Source organism: Nyctereutes procyonoides, unplaced genomic scaffold, assembly GCF_905146905.1.
Source record: "Nyctereutes procyonoides isolate TBG_1078 unplaced genomic scaffold, NYPRO_anot_genome, whole genome shotgun sequence".
Taxonomy (NCBI): Eukaryota; Metazoa; Chordata; class Mammalia; order Carnivora; family Canidae; genus Nyctereutes; species Nyctereutes procyonoides.
This window is the reverse complement of record NW_026575044.1, coordinates 5,214,916-5,233,416: the sequence shown is the minus strand read 5'-3', so window position 1 is coordinate 5,233,416 and position 18,501 is coordinate 5,214,916. Positions and strand designations below refer to the sequence as shown.

Here is an 18,501-nt window from a genome sequence, read left to right as displayed (position 1 = left end):
GTCAATACATACATATTTGAAAAACTGAGTCCCCCTTCTCTTTTTTTAAAAGGATGACCATTCCTCAAGATAAGTTAGGTTATAAGGCTGAACATGACATTTTGAAATACTTGCATTCTTGTGAGTGGTTTCCCTTCCTTCCTTCCCTCAGAGCTACTGTAGGATATAGGTGAATCCATCTTCTTATATGTATTGAAATCAATGACAGTTGTAAAAGTAACAACTATAAAGGAATACAAGTTAGATTCAACACATGAAGTCATTTTAAAAATGCATACATATGGAAACCAATGTTGGGTATGAATGTTTTCATAACTTTTAGAATATTGTTGTCAAGTTTGATAAAAAGTTTATTTAATTTTAATTTTTAAAGATTTTTTTAAGTAATCTTTTCATCCAACATAAGGCTCAAACTCACAACCCCGAGATCAAGAGATGCATGCTCTACTGACTGAGCCAGCCAGGTAACCCTAGGTTTATTCTGAAGATTTGCACTATTTTGCATCAAGCAGTGAGAATTATTTAGACTTTGTTAACGTCAGTCATATGCTACATCTCAGGTGTAATGGAAGCCAGTCTCCAAGAGAGGTAGAAGTGGAATCTCAGGTCACACAAAATTTCATCCATGCAGCCCTAATGCAGTTTACTATGTATACAAAACTATTTTCATACATATTTTATGCTATTTTATGTAGAAATGAATGATACTGAAAACCAAATGTAAATCAAGTCCTCTTCCTGAATCTCCCATTTCTGCTCATAATTCCACTATTCTTTTCATCCATGATGCTCCTATGTTGGAAACCTTGAGTTATCTTACTGTTCTCCCACTGGCCACCCACATATCTAATTAGTCACAAAGTCCTGAAGCAAGCTTCTAATTTTATTTTAATTCACTTGTACACTGAACTAGTTCAGTACTTTTCCTTTCAAAATGGGATCTCAACTAGTAGAAATGTTGGCTGCCCTGCTTTCTATTTGACTGGCCAAAGGCACTCCACATGTATTGCCTATCAAATTCCTTTAACTTGTTTTGATAAGGTCATTATTCTGTTTAAAATAAAACAGCAGACATACCATGTCTCCCTTTCTCTGCCTGACTTATAGAAAAAAATTTAAATTCTTTCACCTGGAATTCAAGATCTGCTGAATACACTGTGAATACATTTATTAGTGTGAAGTTCCTATTATTCTCGGCATTTGTTATATAGAAAGAATGCTATAAATAGTTCTTATTGACTATTGCCCCCCTTTTAACTTGGACATAAGCCTTCAGGAACTAAGTTTTGTCTTTTTCATATATCAAAATCTAGCTCAAACATTACATTTTCTGCAGACCCTCATTTTATTCTGTATGAAATGAAAACCTATATTTACTCATGTTTTTTATTCATCACACATTATCCAACACTTGCTTCAATCCAAATATGGAAAGATGAATATCCTTCCCCACTTCAAGGTACTTACTAGGTGGCTTTATTCAAATAAACAGTGGCACTATTGTGTGATCTGCACTACAATACAAGACTACACAGAGACAGTGTTTTTTTTAAGATTTTATTTATTTATTCATGAGAGACACACAGAGAGAGGCAGAGACATAGACAGAGGTAGAAGTAGGCTCTCTGTAGGGAGCCTGATGCGGGACTCGATCCCAGGACCCTGGGCCAAAGCGTCTGAGCCAAAGGCAGACACTCAACCACTGAGCCACCCAGATGTCCTGAGACTGGTGGGATTCAATGGAGGTTGTTGTAAACTCAGCGGACAAAAGTGAGGGTCAAGAAAAATTCTATTGTGTAAATGAATCTTGAGTGTCTTGAAAATAGTGAAAAGACATTTCAGTCAAAGAGAATAGTACTATAAAGGCGTGGAGACTTGAAACACATAGGAGTGTTCAAAAGCTAATAACAAATCTGGCTTGGCTTGAGAGAAGAAGAAAAGACCATCTTACAAAATATTGGTTATGATATCCTAAGAATTGTGCTTCAGACATAGTGATCACTCAATAAGAATTTATTCAATGAACAAATTAATGAATCATTTTATTCACTACGGGTATATTGAACCTTTGTGTTTAAATATTTAATATTCAATAATTTACTAGTTTTCACCTGGGCTAATCTTGCCATTTTCAACAACATGAATGGCCCTCCATGGAGGTATTACATTAAGTGACATAAGTCAGACAAAGGAAGAGAAATGCCATATGATTTCACTAATATGTGGAATCTTAAAAAACAAAACAAAGCAGAAACAGACTCAGAGAAATACATAGAACAAACTGGGGTTGCCATAAGGGAGAGGGAAGGGGGGAATGGCAAAATTGGGAAAGGGGAGTGGGAGATACAGACTTCCAGTTACACAATTAATAAGTCATGGGGATGAAAGGCATAGCATTGGGAATATAGTCAATGGCATTGTAATGGTCTTGTATGGTAACAGATGGTAGCTACACTGTGGTGAGCACACCATGACATGTAGACTTGTTGAGTCACTATGTTGTATGCCTGAAACAAATGTAACATTGTGTGTCAACTATAATAATAAAAAAGATATGTGCAAAAACATAAAAAAAAAATCCTGCTATATGAACGCCAAAAGTTGAGAGTTCTTAAAGTTAACATGTGTATACAAATGTATAACACAAATATTTGTGTTTTTCTTTTTTCTTTTTCTAGGGTCAGACATTGTTCAGTGGTTAATAAAGAACTTAACTATAGAAGATCCAGGTAAATAAATCATTTTCCCATTGATAGAATTATTTACTTTGTGGTTTTAAGAAATATGTTTCTCTTAGGGCTAATATGGCAAGCAAGCAAATCTAAAAGATAATTACATTTTAACTATGCTTTTAGTATTTATACAAATTTTATGGTAGTCAAAATATATTTAACTAAAATCTAGTTAGTACATTTTAACAATTTTTCACATATTTAATGTTCCATTTCATAAAATTTGATTCAGGTAATTGATTATTATAGAATGGGTAAATTATATATGTGTTCATAAATAATTATAGATATATAACAAATGATTATGAAGTAATGAAATTTCCCTTCATAAAACACATAAAGGTAAATTTCACTAATTTGTCATTTTTCCCTAACTCTGTTTTCGCATGAGGTTTGAAAACAATGTTATTTGTAATTTTTGTTTTTTTGATCATGACTACATGATTTTTTTAATGATCTTATTAAAGTCATGGAGCCATTCACTGTGGTGGATATTACGTCTGCTGTGTAGCATTAGCTAATTTCCAGAGTTTGGGAACAGTTGCTGCCAGCCAATGTTGTACATTGCCTAGAACAAATTCCTACATGTGAAGGACATTTAATGACTTTTTAAAAATGTCACATAAGAGCTTTCATATGCAGCAAACAGTTTACATCCCTGAAGTGAAAATAACATGTATTTTGTTTAGAGAAGATGCAAAGAAAACAAACAAAAAGCTTATTAAAATTGATATTACAGTGACTGAGAATGACATACATAGTAGGGAATGATGGCAATACACCAACCACACAGCAAACTGTCAAGTCAATTAGAAAAGAATTCAGCATGATTTTTGTTCTTGCCTCTGTTGGTTACCACCTTAGGATGGTTTAGAAATAACAGTATATTGAAAGGCAAAGTTCCTATTTTTCCTCATTCAGAGCTAACTTTATAAAGCCATGTTATCGGAAAATGTAGATGTAATTCTGTCATAAATGCCTGTGCACACCCCCTGCTCATCTGCTACATGAACTTTTAGAATACTTATCCTAGCAGGTTAAAAAGGATGAAAACAAGTAAAGATGAAGCACCTATTGTCAGCATCATATTGTTACTAAGTAAAAAAAGAGATGATTCCTGGGACAAGTAGTCACAGTCTTAACAAGTTTACCTTTTGGTCTCAACTCAGGCTGACTTTACAAACTGTAACACCAGACAAAATCCCCCAGTGCTAAAAAACAGATTGACATAGTCATTGACAATCAGGGAACTATGAATTTACCAAAAAAAAATGCTGTTGCTCAAAGGGTGAAGTGAATTCAAGAGTATTTCTTGTGAGTTAAGACCAAAAAATGTACTTTAATCCTAGTCTGAAAAGCAGGGGAGACACGTGATTGTAAGAAACAGCTTATAAGAGACAGTCATTGTTCATAATTGACACCAGATATCACTTTAGCTATAACGTGTATGAAAAACTGATTTTATTTGCTTGCTCTGCAGTTTAAGGAAGTTGTAAATCTTCGTTAGAAGCTATATGGAAAGTTAAAATCAATCATATCCAGGAAGGATCATACATGTTCTTTGGTTCATATTTATGACTGGCCAAAAAACTAGTTGTTTTTGGTTGTTTGGTTGTTTGGTTGGTTAGTTTGAATGAACTAATTCAGCTTCTACAAAGTAAAACACTAGATTTTAAGAAGAGCAGGAAGCATTGGTGGCTGTTCTGAAGTTATAACAGATTTGCACACAGAAATGTATCAATCTGGCAGCATAATTTTCATGAAATATGGCCAAGGACATAACTGACATCATTAAAGTTACTCTAATAGCTGCATATATGAAATTAATCATAGCATTTTGTAACTGCTCATTAAAGAGAGACTAAATAGTTATTATAGTAACAGGTTTAATTTTAACCCTATAAATTTTCTAAAAATTTAAAAATAAATTATGCCTCATGCCAGGTTTCTATCTGGCTATCAAGTGGTTGTTTGAAGACCTCTAGGGGTCATTGGAACTTCCAGATGTCAGTCATTTGTTGAAAGAGGATTTTGTGACAAGTTGGAAGATATCAATGTCTGGGTGTAGGAACAGGTTCTGTGGCCCATCTGGGGACAGGGGGAGAAGGTTGCATGGTGTTCAGGGTCTTCATAAGACCAGTAAATCCACATTATTTTTACATTTAGTGTTCAATATTTTGTTATTGAATATTTAATACCTTTCCATTTCTATTGTAATTCAGTGCACATTTGGTTGTATATTTTACTAGAGATTTTGATACTATTAGACAAGTGGCTTTATTGTATTATTCTTTTTAAATAAAGCTATAATTAGACCTTTTAATTAGAATTTAGGATTATTTTGACATTTATACACACATATATCCACATATCCATGTAATACACATGCAGGATTCATCTAAAAGTTTTGTTTTCATTTACATCTTGGGTCTATTTTCATGATTAATAGATTTTCTAGAAGAAATTTATTTCTTCATTGATCTATTCATACTTTTATCCATTTAACACATATTTTCTGAATTCTTACTATGGGCTAGGCACTAGGAATATAAGAAGAAATTCCCTCCCTGATTGATGTGATTGTCTTTGGCTTCTAGGGTGTCACACTCATGGCTTTTGTTCCTTGTCACTGCCCACATAGCCTTCTGTGACAGTCTGCACTCCTAGATAATCTATGAATTTTGGAATGTCCAAGTTTCTGTCCTAGGTGCCTTTCTTTTCTCCATATACACACTTTTGCTCAGTGGCATATGTGGGGGACTCACAAATTCATAGCTTTCATGCTGACCTCTCCATGCTGTTCCATACTGGTCTATTTGATGCGTATGTGGCCTCTCTTGGGGGCTAGTCTCCACATGAACAAAGTAGAACCCTGATTTATCCCCTCTCAATCCTGCTCCTTCTGTCTTCCCCGGACCAGTTACAGACTTCGATTGTTCAAGTTTGCTTTGTGAGTTCTTTCAGGAGAGTTTCTAAGTTTCCTCATAGGGATTTTGCATGTTTCATATTAAGCATGTTCCTAGTTATTTTATTTTGTGTTACTATTATATGCAAGTTTTTCTCTTCACTTGTATCTACTAACCAGTTATTTGTACATATGAAAAATTTTAATTTATGTATGCTAATTTTCTATATCACTACTTTACTAAATGTTATTTTTGTTAGTATTTTAACTAATTTATTGTAAAGCTTCTTCCAGCAGTTTCTCAGGATTATATGTATTTGTTCAATTCCTGAATCCCTGTGTATCTGACATTAACTTTTGTTGCCTGTGTGTATGTTGACAACTTAGCTAAATATAATGTAGGTGAGATAAGCTTTTTTCTTTAAAACTCTGTGGAGGGATCCCTGGGTGGCGCAGCGGTTTGGCGCCTGCCTTTCGCCCAGGGCGCGATCCTAGAGACCCGGGATCGAATCCCACATCGGGCTCCCGGTGCATGGAGCCTGATTCTCCCTCTGCCTGTGTCTCTGCCTCTCTCTCTCTCTCTGTGTGACTATCATAAATAAAATTAAAAAAAAATTTAAAAAAATTAAAAAAATAAAACTCTGTGGATATTATTTCATTGTTCTCATTCATTCACTATGGTAACATCTGAAAACTAATTTTTCATATATATGTGAAATATATATACAATTTTTCATATATATATGCATATGTATGTGTGTGTTTTCCCCTGCCTATATCTCTGTGATGTCTTCCCTATCTTTGAAATGTACACAACTGCTAGGGGTTTGTTTGTTTGTTGGTGAATTTGTATGATCTGCTAAATCAGTTAAGTCTGTTGATTCATGTTTACTTAAGTTGAAAAACAATTTTCCTGATATATTATTTAGATTTCATTTCTTCATGCCTAATATGCATACAATAATGATGTCTACTACTTAGTGCCTTCCTGAAAATTAAAGAATTAATGTATATAAAGCAGTTACTACTAAAAAAGAACAGTAACCAGGAATTTATTACTATACTTTTTGCACAATAATTGCTCAGAAAATATTAACATTTATGGTTGGTCTTATGTTCATTTTTTATTTTATTTAATCATTTTATTATATTTAATCACTTTCCTGTTTATTTATTCTGGTTTATTCTTTTGAAATAACATTTACTAATATGTTTTATTCTACCTTTCACCCATTTATCATTTTCTTCTCTTTCTCTCTTTTCTTAGCTCTTTTCTTTCCTTCTCCCTCTAGGTAAACTTGTTAAGTTTGCACATTATAGAATTCATTCTAATTTCCTCCACTGGCAATTCAGATCTTTATTGCTATTAATGGAGAATAAATCTATTGCATTTCAAGTTTTCATAATTATGTCTAGTTCTGTATTTCCACCTGCCTTTGGCATGCCCCCTTATAGTCACAGCCTGTTGTCTTGTGAGTCATCTTTCATCTCTTCTTTCATGACATGAGTGTCATTCACTTTTACTGTTTTAATTGAACATAGGAGAGACTGTTGTTAAGCTTACTTCATGCCATTTTATGTCTTAGAAATGTCTGTGGGTTTGTTTTATGAATTGTTTTCCCATTTATTTTCCTCAAACATAAAGGATTCCTCAACAGATGTTTGACTTTTGACAGAGTGGATGGAATGTCTTGGGTAACTCAATGCCATAGTTTCCCTTCTTTACAGGAGAAGCTGCAGTGATGGTAATATTAATTTGCATTAATAAATAGGTTAGTTTTAGTTTTTAGTTAGACTGAGTATAGTGGAGAAGGAGTGAAACTGGGAGTGATCCCAGCCTCAGGACGTCTTCACGGTACCATACTGTCTCTGGATGTGATGAACCCTTTTCATTGGCCACACTTTCACTCTGTATTCTGCTTTGTCAGTTGCCAATCACCTGAACACTGGGGTCATGCCAGATTTCCATGTTATGTGCTCTTCACATGGTAGAGAGAAGCTACTGTTTAGTGACTCCATGAACAGCATCCAAAATGGTGTGTTTCCTTCTCTTCTGTTCTGACCTTCCCACTGCAGACTTGGAAGATTCATTAGTCTTCCAGTCTTCTCCACTTAGTACTGTGGTGCTTCTTAGGAGGGTTTTGCAATCTGGTCTAATATATAGTATATTGTTAGACTTTGGGGGCATGTATTTTGGCACCCTTCCCAAATTTTTAATGTGGATACAGGTTTCTGTTTATGTGATTTCTTGTTGATGGTGATGATTTAATTTACAAACTTTTCTTATGTTGTTGTAATGCAGAGAGTTAATAATTTTGTTAATACCTTACAACTCTACTACTGAGAACACAGAATATATGTGAAAACACGAAGCACAGAATAAATTGCACTAGCCTCAGAGTTAAAGCCTACCTGATAAGAGTGAAGTGGGAAAGTGTGCTGTGCTTCCCAAGGCCCTATGGCATTTTTCTATTTTACTCTCAGTTGCACAAGAATATTCTGCTGTTCTCCTACCATTAGAGGCATAGGATTTTTGGAGGATGCCCAAACTCTTTCTGCCTGAACATACCACACAGTCCTTGCAGTATGATTCTTCTGGATTACCAAGTCTCTATTTGGAAAACAAGGATGTATACCTTTTGTTTGTTTTTCCCATTGCTTGAAATGGTGTTCTAGCATATCAAATAGCTTTTGCTGTGTAAACTTGTTGGCTTAAAATAAACAAGTATTTTAATTAGCTTATAATTCTGTGGATTGACTGGTCATCTCTCCTGGGAGTTTGCTTGATTGATTTCTGTTGGGTTTTCTTCTGGATTATAGCCAGGTGGTTGAGTGGATGATCTAGGATTTGGGGACATATTGGTATTTGATAATTTGTCAGTTAGGTGCATCTCATTCTATCATACTCCAGCCTACTAGCACTGGTTTCTTACTATAGTGGTTTTCAGATTTCCACGCACAACACAAACAAACACTCTGCCAAGGCAAGTACCATGGCCAAGTCCAGAACCAGTGTAGGGAAGGACTATCCAAGACCATAGGTGCAGAAATATGTGAGCAAATTTGTGTAGTTACTGCAAAAATCTTGCACATCTAAATTTCTTCTGCCTTTCAGATCTGCCTTTCTATGATATGTACTATTAGCTTTTAGCTTAGGTGCAGAAAATTTATCCTCCAGAACCTATTCATCATCTGTCAGTAAATATGCTTTGTGTCTAATATCATGTCATTAATTGTGGATGATATTTTGAGATAATTTATGAAAAGACACGGCCTCAGTGAAGGTTGGCACCATTTACAAAATGACTGACAGACATTAATAACTTCTTGACATCACCTTGCTCATTTGTGATCCTTGCTGCCTCTCATTGGAAGAGTCATTCTTGCCCAGCTTTTGAAGGGATGCTGACCAAGGTAGGGAGTATTTTGAGATCCTCAGTCTAATGTGGGCTAGAATTTGAAATGAGCCTCACTATGACTCCTGGATACTGAAGAACATTAAGTATCTCTGTGTTCTCTGAGTGCTACCCTGCTTGTTCCACCTTTCTCTTTCTCTCTGTTCACTCATGCTTCTTGATATCCCAGTATTCCTTGATAGGCATCCTGGAATTTGAAGCTGAGTCCTCAGCTTTGCAGAAATACTTGAGCTCGAATCTTGATTTGGGTACTTACTGACTATGGGCATTGGACAAGTTGGTTAATTTCTCTCTCTCTCTCTCTTTTTCTTCATCAGCAAAATGCTTTTAATATGGTGTTTTGTGAAGCTTAAATGAGTCAGCACTCAAGTGTGCCCGAATCTTGATTTTATTTTTAAATAGGCTAGATTCTTTTAAAATTCTGGACATTTGCAAACACATTTAGTTAAATTGAATTCTTTAAAATGCATGCAATTTTTTATACTAGCCTTCAAACACAAACTATTCTGTGAACGCTTCTCTCCATTATTCAGCTCCCAATTGCTTTTCTTTACCATGAATTATTTACATTTGCTGCTACTCAGTTTGTTGCTTAATTTTATCTTTTATTTCACATGATAGTCTTATTGCCTTAGTCAAATCTAAACAACATAATGGCAGAGAACACACATCTCCAATCATTGACTGAAGTGCCAAGATCAATCAGTTCTCAATACTCACTTGATTTTTACTAATGAGAATCCATTGAAGTGATATTAAGTTTATGGTAACCAATGATTCAGTTTATGTTCTCCTAAATAGGTGGGGAAAAGTGAAGAGAAAGAAATTTAAAATGAACTTTTATCTAAACTACACCCAGTGTGAAAGAAATGGTTTAAAGTGCAGATAGAAGAATAAGATTAAGAATAAATACAGATTTATCCAGAATAAAAACTTATTGCTGAATAGTTGCAAAATTTCTTCCTTTAGAGATATTATCTATTGTAAAAATATCTGGAAAATTGAGATTCAGACAAATCAATCAGATGTTTTGTTTACACATCATTCAACTGGATTGAGTATCTTGTCACTGAATTAATTAACATAACTATTATGTTCAACATTAGAGTCTGTCATCTACCTCCTAACCCTCCACAGTCTTCTAGAGAAAGTGACCAAAATTCTGTTAATGAATATAATAAAACTCTGTTACAAACAGCCTTCATATCTCATGGTTTTGGTTGACTAGTCAGAGAAATCAGTCTGAGGAATATGAGTATGTATCAGAATTGAGAAAGTATAGAATTATTCCATCATTCTTGATAATGTTTTGTACCTGAAAAGTATTTCATGCTATTCCAAATCATTTTAAATAGATTATTTTATTTGATTACTACAACAATATCATGAAGTAGTCATGCAAGACATACTCATTTCAGAATTGAAAAGTCAACTGAGAAAAACACGAAAAATCAGATTAGATTTTTCACAAAAACAGTATCAAAGATATAGAACTTTGGTATCCCAATCCATTGCCTTTGTGTCTTCTTTTGGCACAATTATTTTAGGCTTCGATTCTGCTTTTCCTTAAGTGGTTGACAACCATGAGTGGTGCATGGATCCACCTGACCAAATGGTCCTTTACATTGTGTTTTTTGGAATAAAGTAATTGATTTTCATAGATTTGATGTTATATTTAGATACTACATCTTGGGCGTACCTTTTGTTAGAGGTATTTTCTTCATAATCCAATGTGTATCTATTGAGTCAAAATTTTAAAAAAATCTTTTCTGTATGCTGTTCATACTATTTCAAACAACAATCTTGCTTTGGTGGCAGGAGGATAGGAGCTCTTAAAACACTTGCAAATAATCAAGACCCTCATGTAAAAAAAAGCTTATAAAAATACACATTTTATTGTCCATTCTGCAAGCTATCATGTTAATATGAAAGAAAGTGATTTCTTTATTATTATTCTAATGCCAGTGAACTATTATAGGAATACATTCTGGGTTTCTAAGGCATCATTTAACATTCTGGTGATAATATGCAAGAAATCATAGATTAGAACTATCACATACACCTCTAACAAGATTGATTAGTTTGATCTAGTTCAGGATAATAAATATTACCCAAGCATACATCTTTCAAATGTACATTTTCTGTTATAAATAACAGTTAAATTTATATGAATAAATTCCTCATATCTTTAGGCACCTGCTCCCAACCCATGTCTCTGCTATTGCAGCCAAATCTTCATAGTTATGTACATAAGGAATACTATATGCTATTCTAATTATTTTCATGTGAGATGAGCAGGAGCCATGGTTTCCTTTATGTATTCATTTCAGTGTGTTATTAGCTTCTCCTCACAAGAGAGCAGTAATTCTTTTTTGCCTGTATTCCATTAGTATCCACCTTTTAAAAAATGGTATCTTGTACATTTAGTATCATCAGGAACCTCTCACTTGATGACCATTGGCCCTTAGGAATACTCTATCAAGGCAGAAAGTGAAAAAGTCTGCAGATGCTTGCTCCATGATGTCTCCCATTCAAAGTAATCAGTACCAACAATTAAAACTCAATCACACCCAACCTGTTAAGACCAACTGTCTCATTTAACTTATTATCTGAATGTACCCATTTCTTCATTATGTATCTATATGTGTATGTTTTACATTTACATTTAAGTACTATACTTCATAATGGAATAAGAGATTGCTTTTATTGTTTGACTAATATAACTATGCAGTTCCTCTATACAATTAAAACTCAAAACCCAAAGTATATACTGAAAAGTCTTAATAAAGTCCATAAATAGAAGTTTTCATTATCAGAATAGGAGTAATTTCTCCCAATATGTCTCCTATGGTTTTAAGCCAACAAGAGGCCATTTTCCTGTTGATAGAAGTATTTTCTGATTGGGCTTCTGGCTGCCTTCATATTCCCTCTCCATGATTATATTGCAAATAACAATGGAAAAGAATTACAATATATTAACATTAATAATCAGTTCCTTCCAGGTACCATGCTGGATGATTTCTTCTTATTTAATTCTTGTAAATAGGAAGGAGACAAGAGAGACAAGAGAGTTCACATGTACTTAACACCAACAATATGCCAACACCATGTTGAGAACTTGATATATGTTATTCAGTCTTAAGGAAAAAAGAGAAAGAAACTTCATGAAGTAGGTGGTATATCAGAAAACTTAAGTCTCAGACCATGAAGCTACTAAAAGATAGAACCAGTATTCAAATCCAGATACATTTGATTTCAAATCATTAACACTTTCAGATCCAGAGAAGGAGTATCGATTTCATTTTACTGCTGAGATCCCTAAGGCTTAGAGCCAAGTTGAGATATGGAGCTGGGATTCACATGTGATATGTATCAGACATGATGCCAACATACATGCATTTGTTAGAGATTCAGTAGGTGCCACTTCTTTATACCAATACCCTCTTTTGGTTTGTACTAGCCAGCACATGCATCTATAAATACCAGTTCCAGAGTTTTATAATCATTCCCATTTATACCTGATTGGCAGATTTTTTTATATACTACTTATTAGAGTTTCCAACAATTAAGGAAAGTACTAAAAACAGCTGGGAATCAAATTAGACTTGCCATCTTTTTGCTTGTAAAACTTGAACAAGCATAATTATGCCAGAGTTACTTTCAAATAGTTGTTTAACTTCACTTAGGCACATTTCATATCTCAGCAGAGATTGATATTTCTATCCTATGAACTAGACAAAAACAAAAATAAAGATGAAATGGAAAAGCTCAATTGCCCCATAGCATTGTCTAATTCTTCTGGCAACTGGTTGATGTCTTTGTTGTTTTCTTCTTTTTAGGTCTTCACTGTCTATTTTCATTAACCCTTTGTGTACACATGTTCCTTTTATAAGCCAACTTGAATTTTTTTTGTTTCAGGAAGAAATAGCATACACATTTTTTAAAAAGTAGGAGGCTTGGAGGGAAGGAAAGGAAGAAAGGAAGTAAAGAAAGAAATTATAAAGAGGAAAAGAAAAGTAGAAAGGATTTGATAAAGTTAATAAGGCCTGGAGCATAGGACATCACTGAAAATAGGCCAATTCATCAGGATTGGCCGCTCAGAAAAAGGACAGGGAAATGTAGGTGATTATATTCGTTATCCAGAGGTAGCCATAGACTGTTGTGTAAGAGCTGTATGAAAAGTCAGGCCCCTTTATCTTTTATTAAGATAACAGTATTTTTTATTTCCCAGCTGAAGAATGAGTTAGGATTTTCTCCTCTCTATTTGAGCTGAGAACAAGCCCACTTGTCCTATTCATAAAGCTTTTCCAATTGTTATATCTAAGAGTGGCAGGAAATGTTCACAAAAACAGCACAGAACACATGATAGCGATTCTCATAGAAGCTTTGTGACCAGAATGTGATCCTACCATGGCATGAATGCACCTATCTCTTCACTATCATTTGGTCGCAACCCATACATTTTTTTCTGCTTTCACAGAAAAAAAAAAAGGCCTTTTTAAAATAATGGGGCCAAGAAACTCAATGTAACATACAATATGAGTTTTATATTTTGAGAATTCCCCTATATGCAAAGAAGGCTTTATGTCTAATAAAACTAAAATGCCTTTTAAAATTTGCAGTTATTGGGATGCCTGGGTGGCTCAGCGGTTGAGCATCTGCCTTTGGCTCAGGGCATGATCCTGGGATCCATGATCGAATCCCACATCGAGCTCCTTGCATGGAGCCTGCTTCCCCCTCTGCCTAGGTCTCTGCCTCTCTCTCTCTCTCTCTGTCTCTTATGAATGAATAAATAAATAAATAAATTAATAAATAAGTAAATAAATAAATAAATAAAATCTTTTAAAAAATAAAATAAAATTTGCCGTTTTGTTATAATCAAGTCATCTCTAACTACCCAGAATTGCTCCTTTCCAGTGTCTAGACATTTGAGACCCACTGGTGTGCACCATGTACATCATGTAGAATTCTGATTAACTCTATTTCATGTAAGGCACACACTTGGGCTGTGATTCTGTCACTTTCTATAAATAACTGCTCTTTTAATTTTAAAAGGGATCTGCCAGATGTTACTAGCACTTTTATCTTATGGAATAGCCACGAAAAGAGGGGGGTGACAGATTTTCAAGCTATCAATAGTTGCGTGGCTATTTCAGCAAACATGACATTTTATTTTTCCTCTGCTGGGGTTCATCCATGAAAACATCTGTGATCTGGATAGTTGTGGGCCTCTTTCTAAGCAGTGATGGACACACGCTTGTTTATTATCCTCTTGAGAGCTTCACCACTGAAGCCTTAGCCTTCACTAAGTGATCTGCCAGGTGTCTCTTGATTATTGCCTCAGGGACCCCCTAAGAACTGCTTGTATGTTGTTCAACAGACTTTTTGTGGGGATAGATGTCAGATGTCACATATAGTACCTTATAATGCACACAGTTTTCTTAAAACATTTTGAATTATATAAACCATTATAAACCCACTGTAGGTAATCTGGGAAATATGAGGAGGAGAGTAAAAAGCATTCACAAAAAGCACTCAGGTAGCCACAACTAAAATTCTAGCATATTTGCCAGTCCCACTCAGTGTCTTCCCCTTCCTGTATGTGATCATTTTCCTGGACCACTCATGAATCAGCATCTCATATCCCTTCCTCCCACCTATTTGTGATGCCCACATTCTTGCCAGAGCCTCCATTGCCCTTTAGAAATTGCTGTATTCCAGAACAATGACCCTCTGTTGCTATCACTTTGACCCCAACCATGGGCACCACTCCTACCTGGGTGGTGGGAAGCCTGTACTTCTTCACAGACTTCACTTTCACCTGCCAGACTAACTTTTCACAAGATGTTTTTGAATCTCACAGGGAGTAGAAGGAAAATACATCACAAACAGTAACCGTTACCCCCTTCACAGTCCAGATCTGTCTGTACCTCTTTAGAAGCTGTTTCCGTGTTGCCCTCCTCAACTTCTAGGGACAGTGGCCAACATCCCCAACACTGAAAATCCTCCAGGCATACTGAGGCCCAGAGTCTGGGATTAACTGATTCCTAGTGAATAAGAAAAGGGTACAGTTTTCCTTCATCCTACTGGTGGCTTCAAACACAGTTTCTGAATTCTCATATCTGACTCCAGGATTGATCTCTTCTCAGGACATCTTAGGACTGACCTCTTCTAAGGATACGTTTGAGGATTGACCTCTTTCAAGGGTGTATTGACATAACACTACCCTGTTGACAGAGGCATGGACTGTCCCTCCATTGTCACATGATGGTCTCGCTTTAGGACATTTTACAAAGTCTGGGGCACATATTCACTAGAATAGGAGCTTTATGAGTAGAAGGTCTTCATTTTGCCCTCGTTCTGTCTCTGGCATTTTTAGAGTGCCTGGCACATATTGGGCATTTAAATGTTCTTGAATTGAATTTTTTAAATAAAATGATTAGTAACATAATAAATAGCCTGTTTTTATCTTTTATATTTCAATATTCATGGTTCACACTCTAGATGGAGGTTTACCTCAAAGTGAAAACCTGTAGGCTTCCATGTCCCTCCATGAAATATAGAGTGTTTAGCTATAGAACAGAAAGAGAAACTTCCCAGGGTTGTCAATCCATAGGTTTCAAATAATCTATTTTTCTCTAAGTAAAGTCACGGATAGATGTTATCCAACCACAGCTGTAATGTTCTGAAATAGCCTAAGGAGGTTGCTTTTATTCTATGGAAAAAATGAGTTTTATGAGCAAATAGTAGCTCCTATTAGAAACAAAACATGATTTAGTGGCTGAAATATTACAGCATGCTGGAAAACCCAAGCGAAAGGCATAGCAAGGATAACAGAGTCACGTAAAAAGACAAATTTATCATTTGGACATTTATCTTTAGGCCTGAAATGATATTATATTAAGTGAAATAACTGCTTTAGGTTATGCTTTGATTTTTTTTCTTTCCTGAGAATTTTTCAACAAATGTAAAGCCATTGGAAAGTATCCTGACACCCTGCAGATATCCTGTCTTTTCTAACATGATTCAAGGTCAGACCATTTGCTTCCAACTTAGAAAAGTAGCAGTTGTAGACATTTATTTTCCTACAGTTTAGGGACAGAAAGTAGGTCAGCTTTTCTGGAATGACACTTTTATGCTGGCCAATAGCAGGAGATAAGATGGAGGTGTTGGGTGGTTGGGCATGAAAAGCCCTGATTTCTCTTCTGAGACATTTCTACAATATCTGATAAGCAATGATCAACCATCAAGGAAGGAGAGTATCTTGCCCCCCTAAAAATAGGTAAATTTCCACCATCTTTCCTTTGTATAAATATGAACCCTAAATTTTATTAATGTTTTCCAGCTCCTGGCTGGGCTCTCAAGTTGATAAATAGACCTAATTTACAAATATATGGGCAATGGTAGCCTAATGAGTTTTTGGTCACTGATGCAGTACCGTAAACAGAAAAAAATTATTGAAAGTGCAAAAGACTTCTTAACCCAGTGCTTTAACTTGCCTTTAACCACACCCCAACTGTTCTATCCAGCTCTTTCCAAAAGAAATAAGAGCAAAGATTTGGGTATGAATGCTTGGCAGCTGAGGGCCCCTTCTTCCCTGGGATTGCTGAGAACAGGAGCTCATGCAGCTCCTTCTCATGCCCTTGCTCATTACCCACCTGCATCTCCTGCAGATTCTGTCAAATGTTCCCACACATTACATATTCTCTCACTGAAGCAAATCCCAAGGACATGGCTTGCAGGGGCTGCCACTAAAAGTTAAATAAGGCTGCGGGGTTGAGAATACCTCTGTAACTAGTAATTGAAACATTTGAGCAAACCATCGATTCTAAGATTCTAAGCACAGCACCTCACGGGAGAAGGTGCAAACACACTGACAGGGATGTAGACAGTTTAAAAATAAAGTATGGGGAAAAAATAAATAAAGAATGGGGCAGAAGTGTAGCTATTGCCTAGCTTAGATTATATCATACAAATTTCTCCCATCATCTTAAATAAGACCTCTGTGGAATATTATATTCTGTGATATATGAGGATGGTAGAAGCCCAGGCTTCTCTCTGTGATGTGATGCTATAATAAAACAGTAACAGGAGAAACCAGGCTTGCAGTTAGGATCATTCATGCATTTAATAATTATGTACACACAAAATGTGCTTGTCCCTGCATTGGAGGCGCAGTGATAATCAATATACCCATACTGTCCCTCTCACGGGAAAAATAGACATCCAAGGAATCCTTATACCAACAGCAAAACAACCAGCCACTTCAACTCACAAATGCTTCCAATTTTCTCTTGGTTTGTCCTTCTAGTAATACACCGACTCTCTAGTCCCTGGTCAATCTCACTATGTTCCCATCTCTACATGAAATTGTGCATACATTATGAAAAAATTACTCAATGCTATAAATTATTGCCCCCAAGATGTTCACAGCTTCCAGCCTCAATCAGACCTTCGGAGTCTCCTGGCAATTGTGTTTTCCTAGTCACTGCTTCTACTCAGTGGTAGTGATTATTCAAAGCTTTCATTTTCCTGAAGTCTCCCAAGCAGACACATTCTCTGTCATTCTCAGCATTAGACCATAACTTGCTAGAGAAAATATAAATCAAAGAGGAAATTTGTCAATTTTCTGGCTTTGTGCCTCACAAAATATATGACAGTCTCTACAGCCATTCTTGCCTCCTTTCCCATCTGGTTTAGGCTTCCTGTGCTTACTATCCTTACCTCTAGCTCCACCTCAGGGTTTTTGTTTCATCCGTCCTATTTTTCTTGTCTATCCTGAACTACCATATATTTAGTGGTTTATTTACCACTATTTTTTTCCCATCACAAAACACTCTTGTGTTGATAGGTAGTCCATCCTAGCTACTTTCCTCTCTTCGTTTTACAAACTCAGTTGTAATTTCTGTCCTAATCCCTCTCTCTATAATTCCTCTCTCACTTCACTGGAATCTTGCTTGTATCCTCCACTTATAATCTGAAACTTTATTCAGTACAGCCAGTAATATTCTTCTTGTTGCTAAATTCAACTATCATTTCTCAGCCCTTAATCTGTCCTCTTTTAGCATTTTTTGCTCCTTCTTGTCTTCCATTACTCCATCCTCTGGTTTGCACTAAAAATTTCTCACACTCCAACTTAGTATTCTTCACAGATTTCTTTACTTGCCTCTTTACTCTCAGGATTTTTGAGACCCAAACATTATCTTTCTCATTTATTGACTTCTTTATTTTCCTCATGACTGGTGCAAATACACATTAGAATTCCTCCTGAGCTCCTGGTCTATAGATCCAACTCTCTTGTAGAGATTTTTCACTAGGATTTTTAACAGGCTTTTCATTTACTCAACAAATCAAAAATTGGACTCAATTTTATCCCCAAATCTGTGTAGACTTCTCTTTAATATCCCTCCATTGCTCTTCCTGACATATTTCCTTGCTGCCATCATGG

General features: G+C 35.6%; 1 protein-coding gene across 4 annotated transcripts in view; it reads left to right on the top strand.

Moving 5' to 3' along the window:
* Nucleotides 1–18,501, top strand: part of RGS7 (regulator of G protein signaling 7) — a 502,122-nt gene that overhangs the window by 344,150 nt on the left and 139,471 nt on the right. For all 4 annotated transcript variants that reach the window (XM_055324554.1, XM_055324556.1, XM_055324553.1 and 1 more), the window contains one exon: nt 2,679–2,729. In XM_055324554.1, the coding sequence (XP_055180529.1) occupies nt 2,679–2,729 (51 nt within the window). The remainder of the gene's footprint in view (nt 1–2,678; nt 2,730–18,501) is intronic.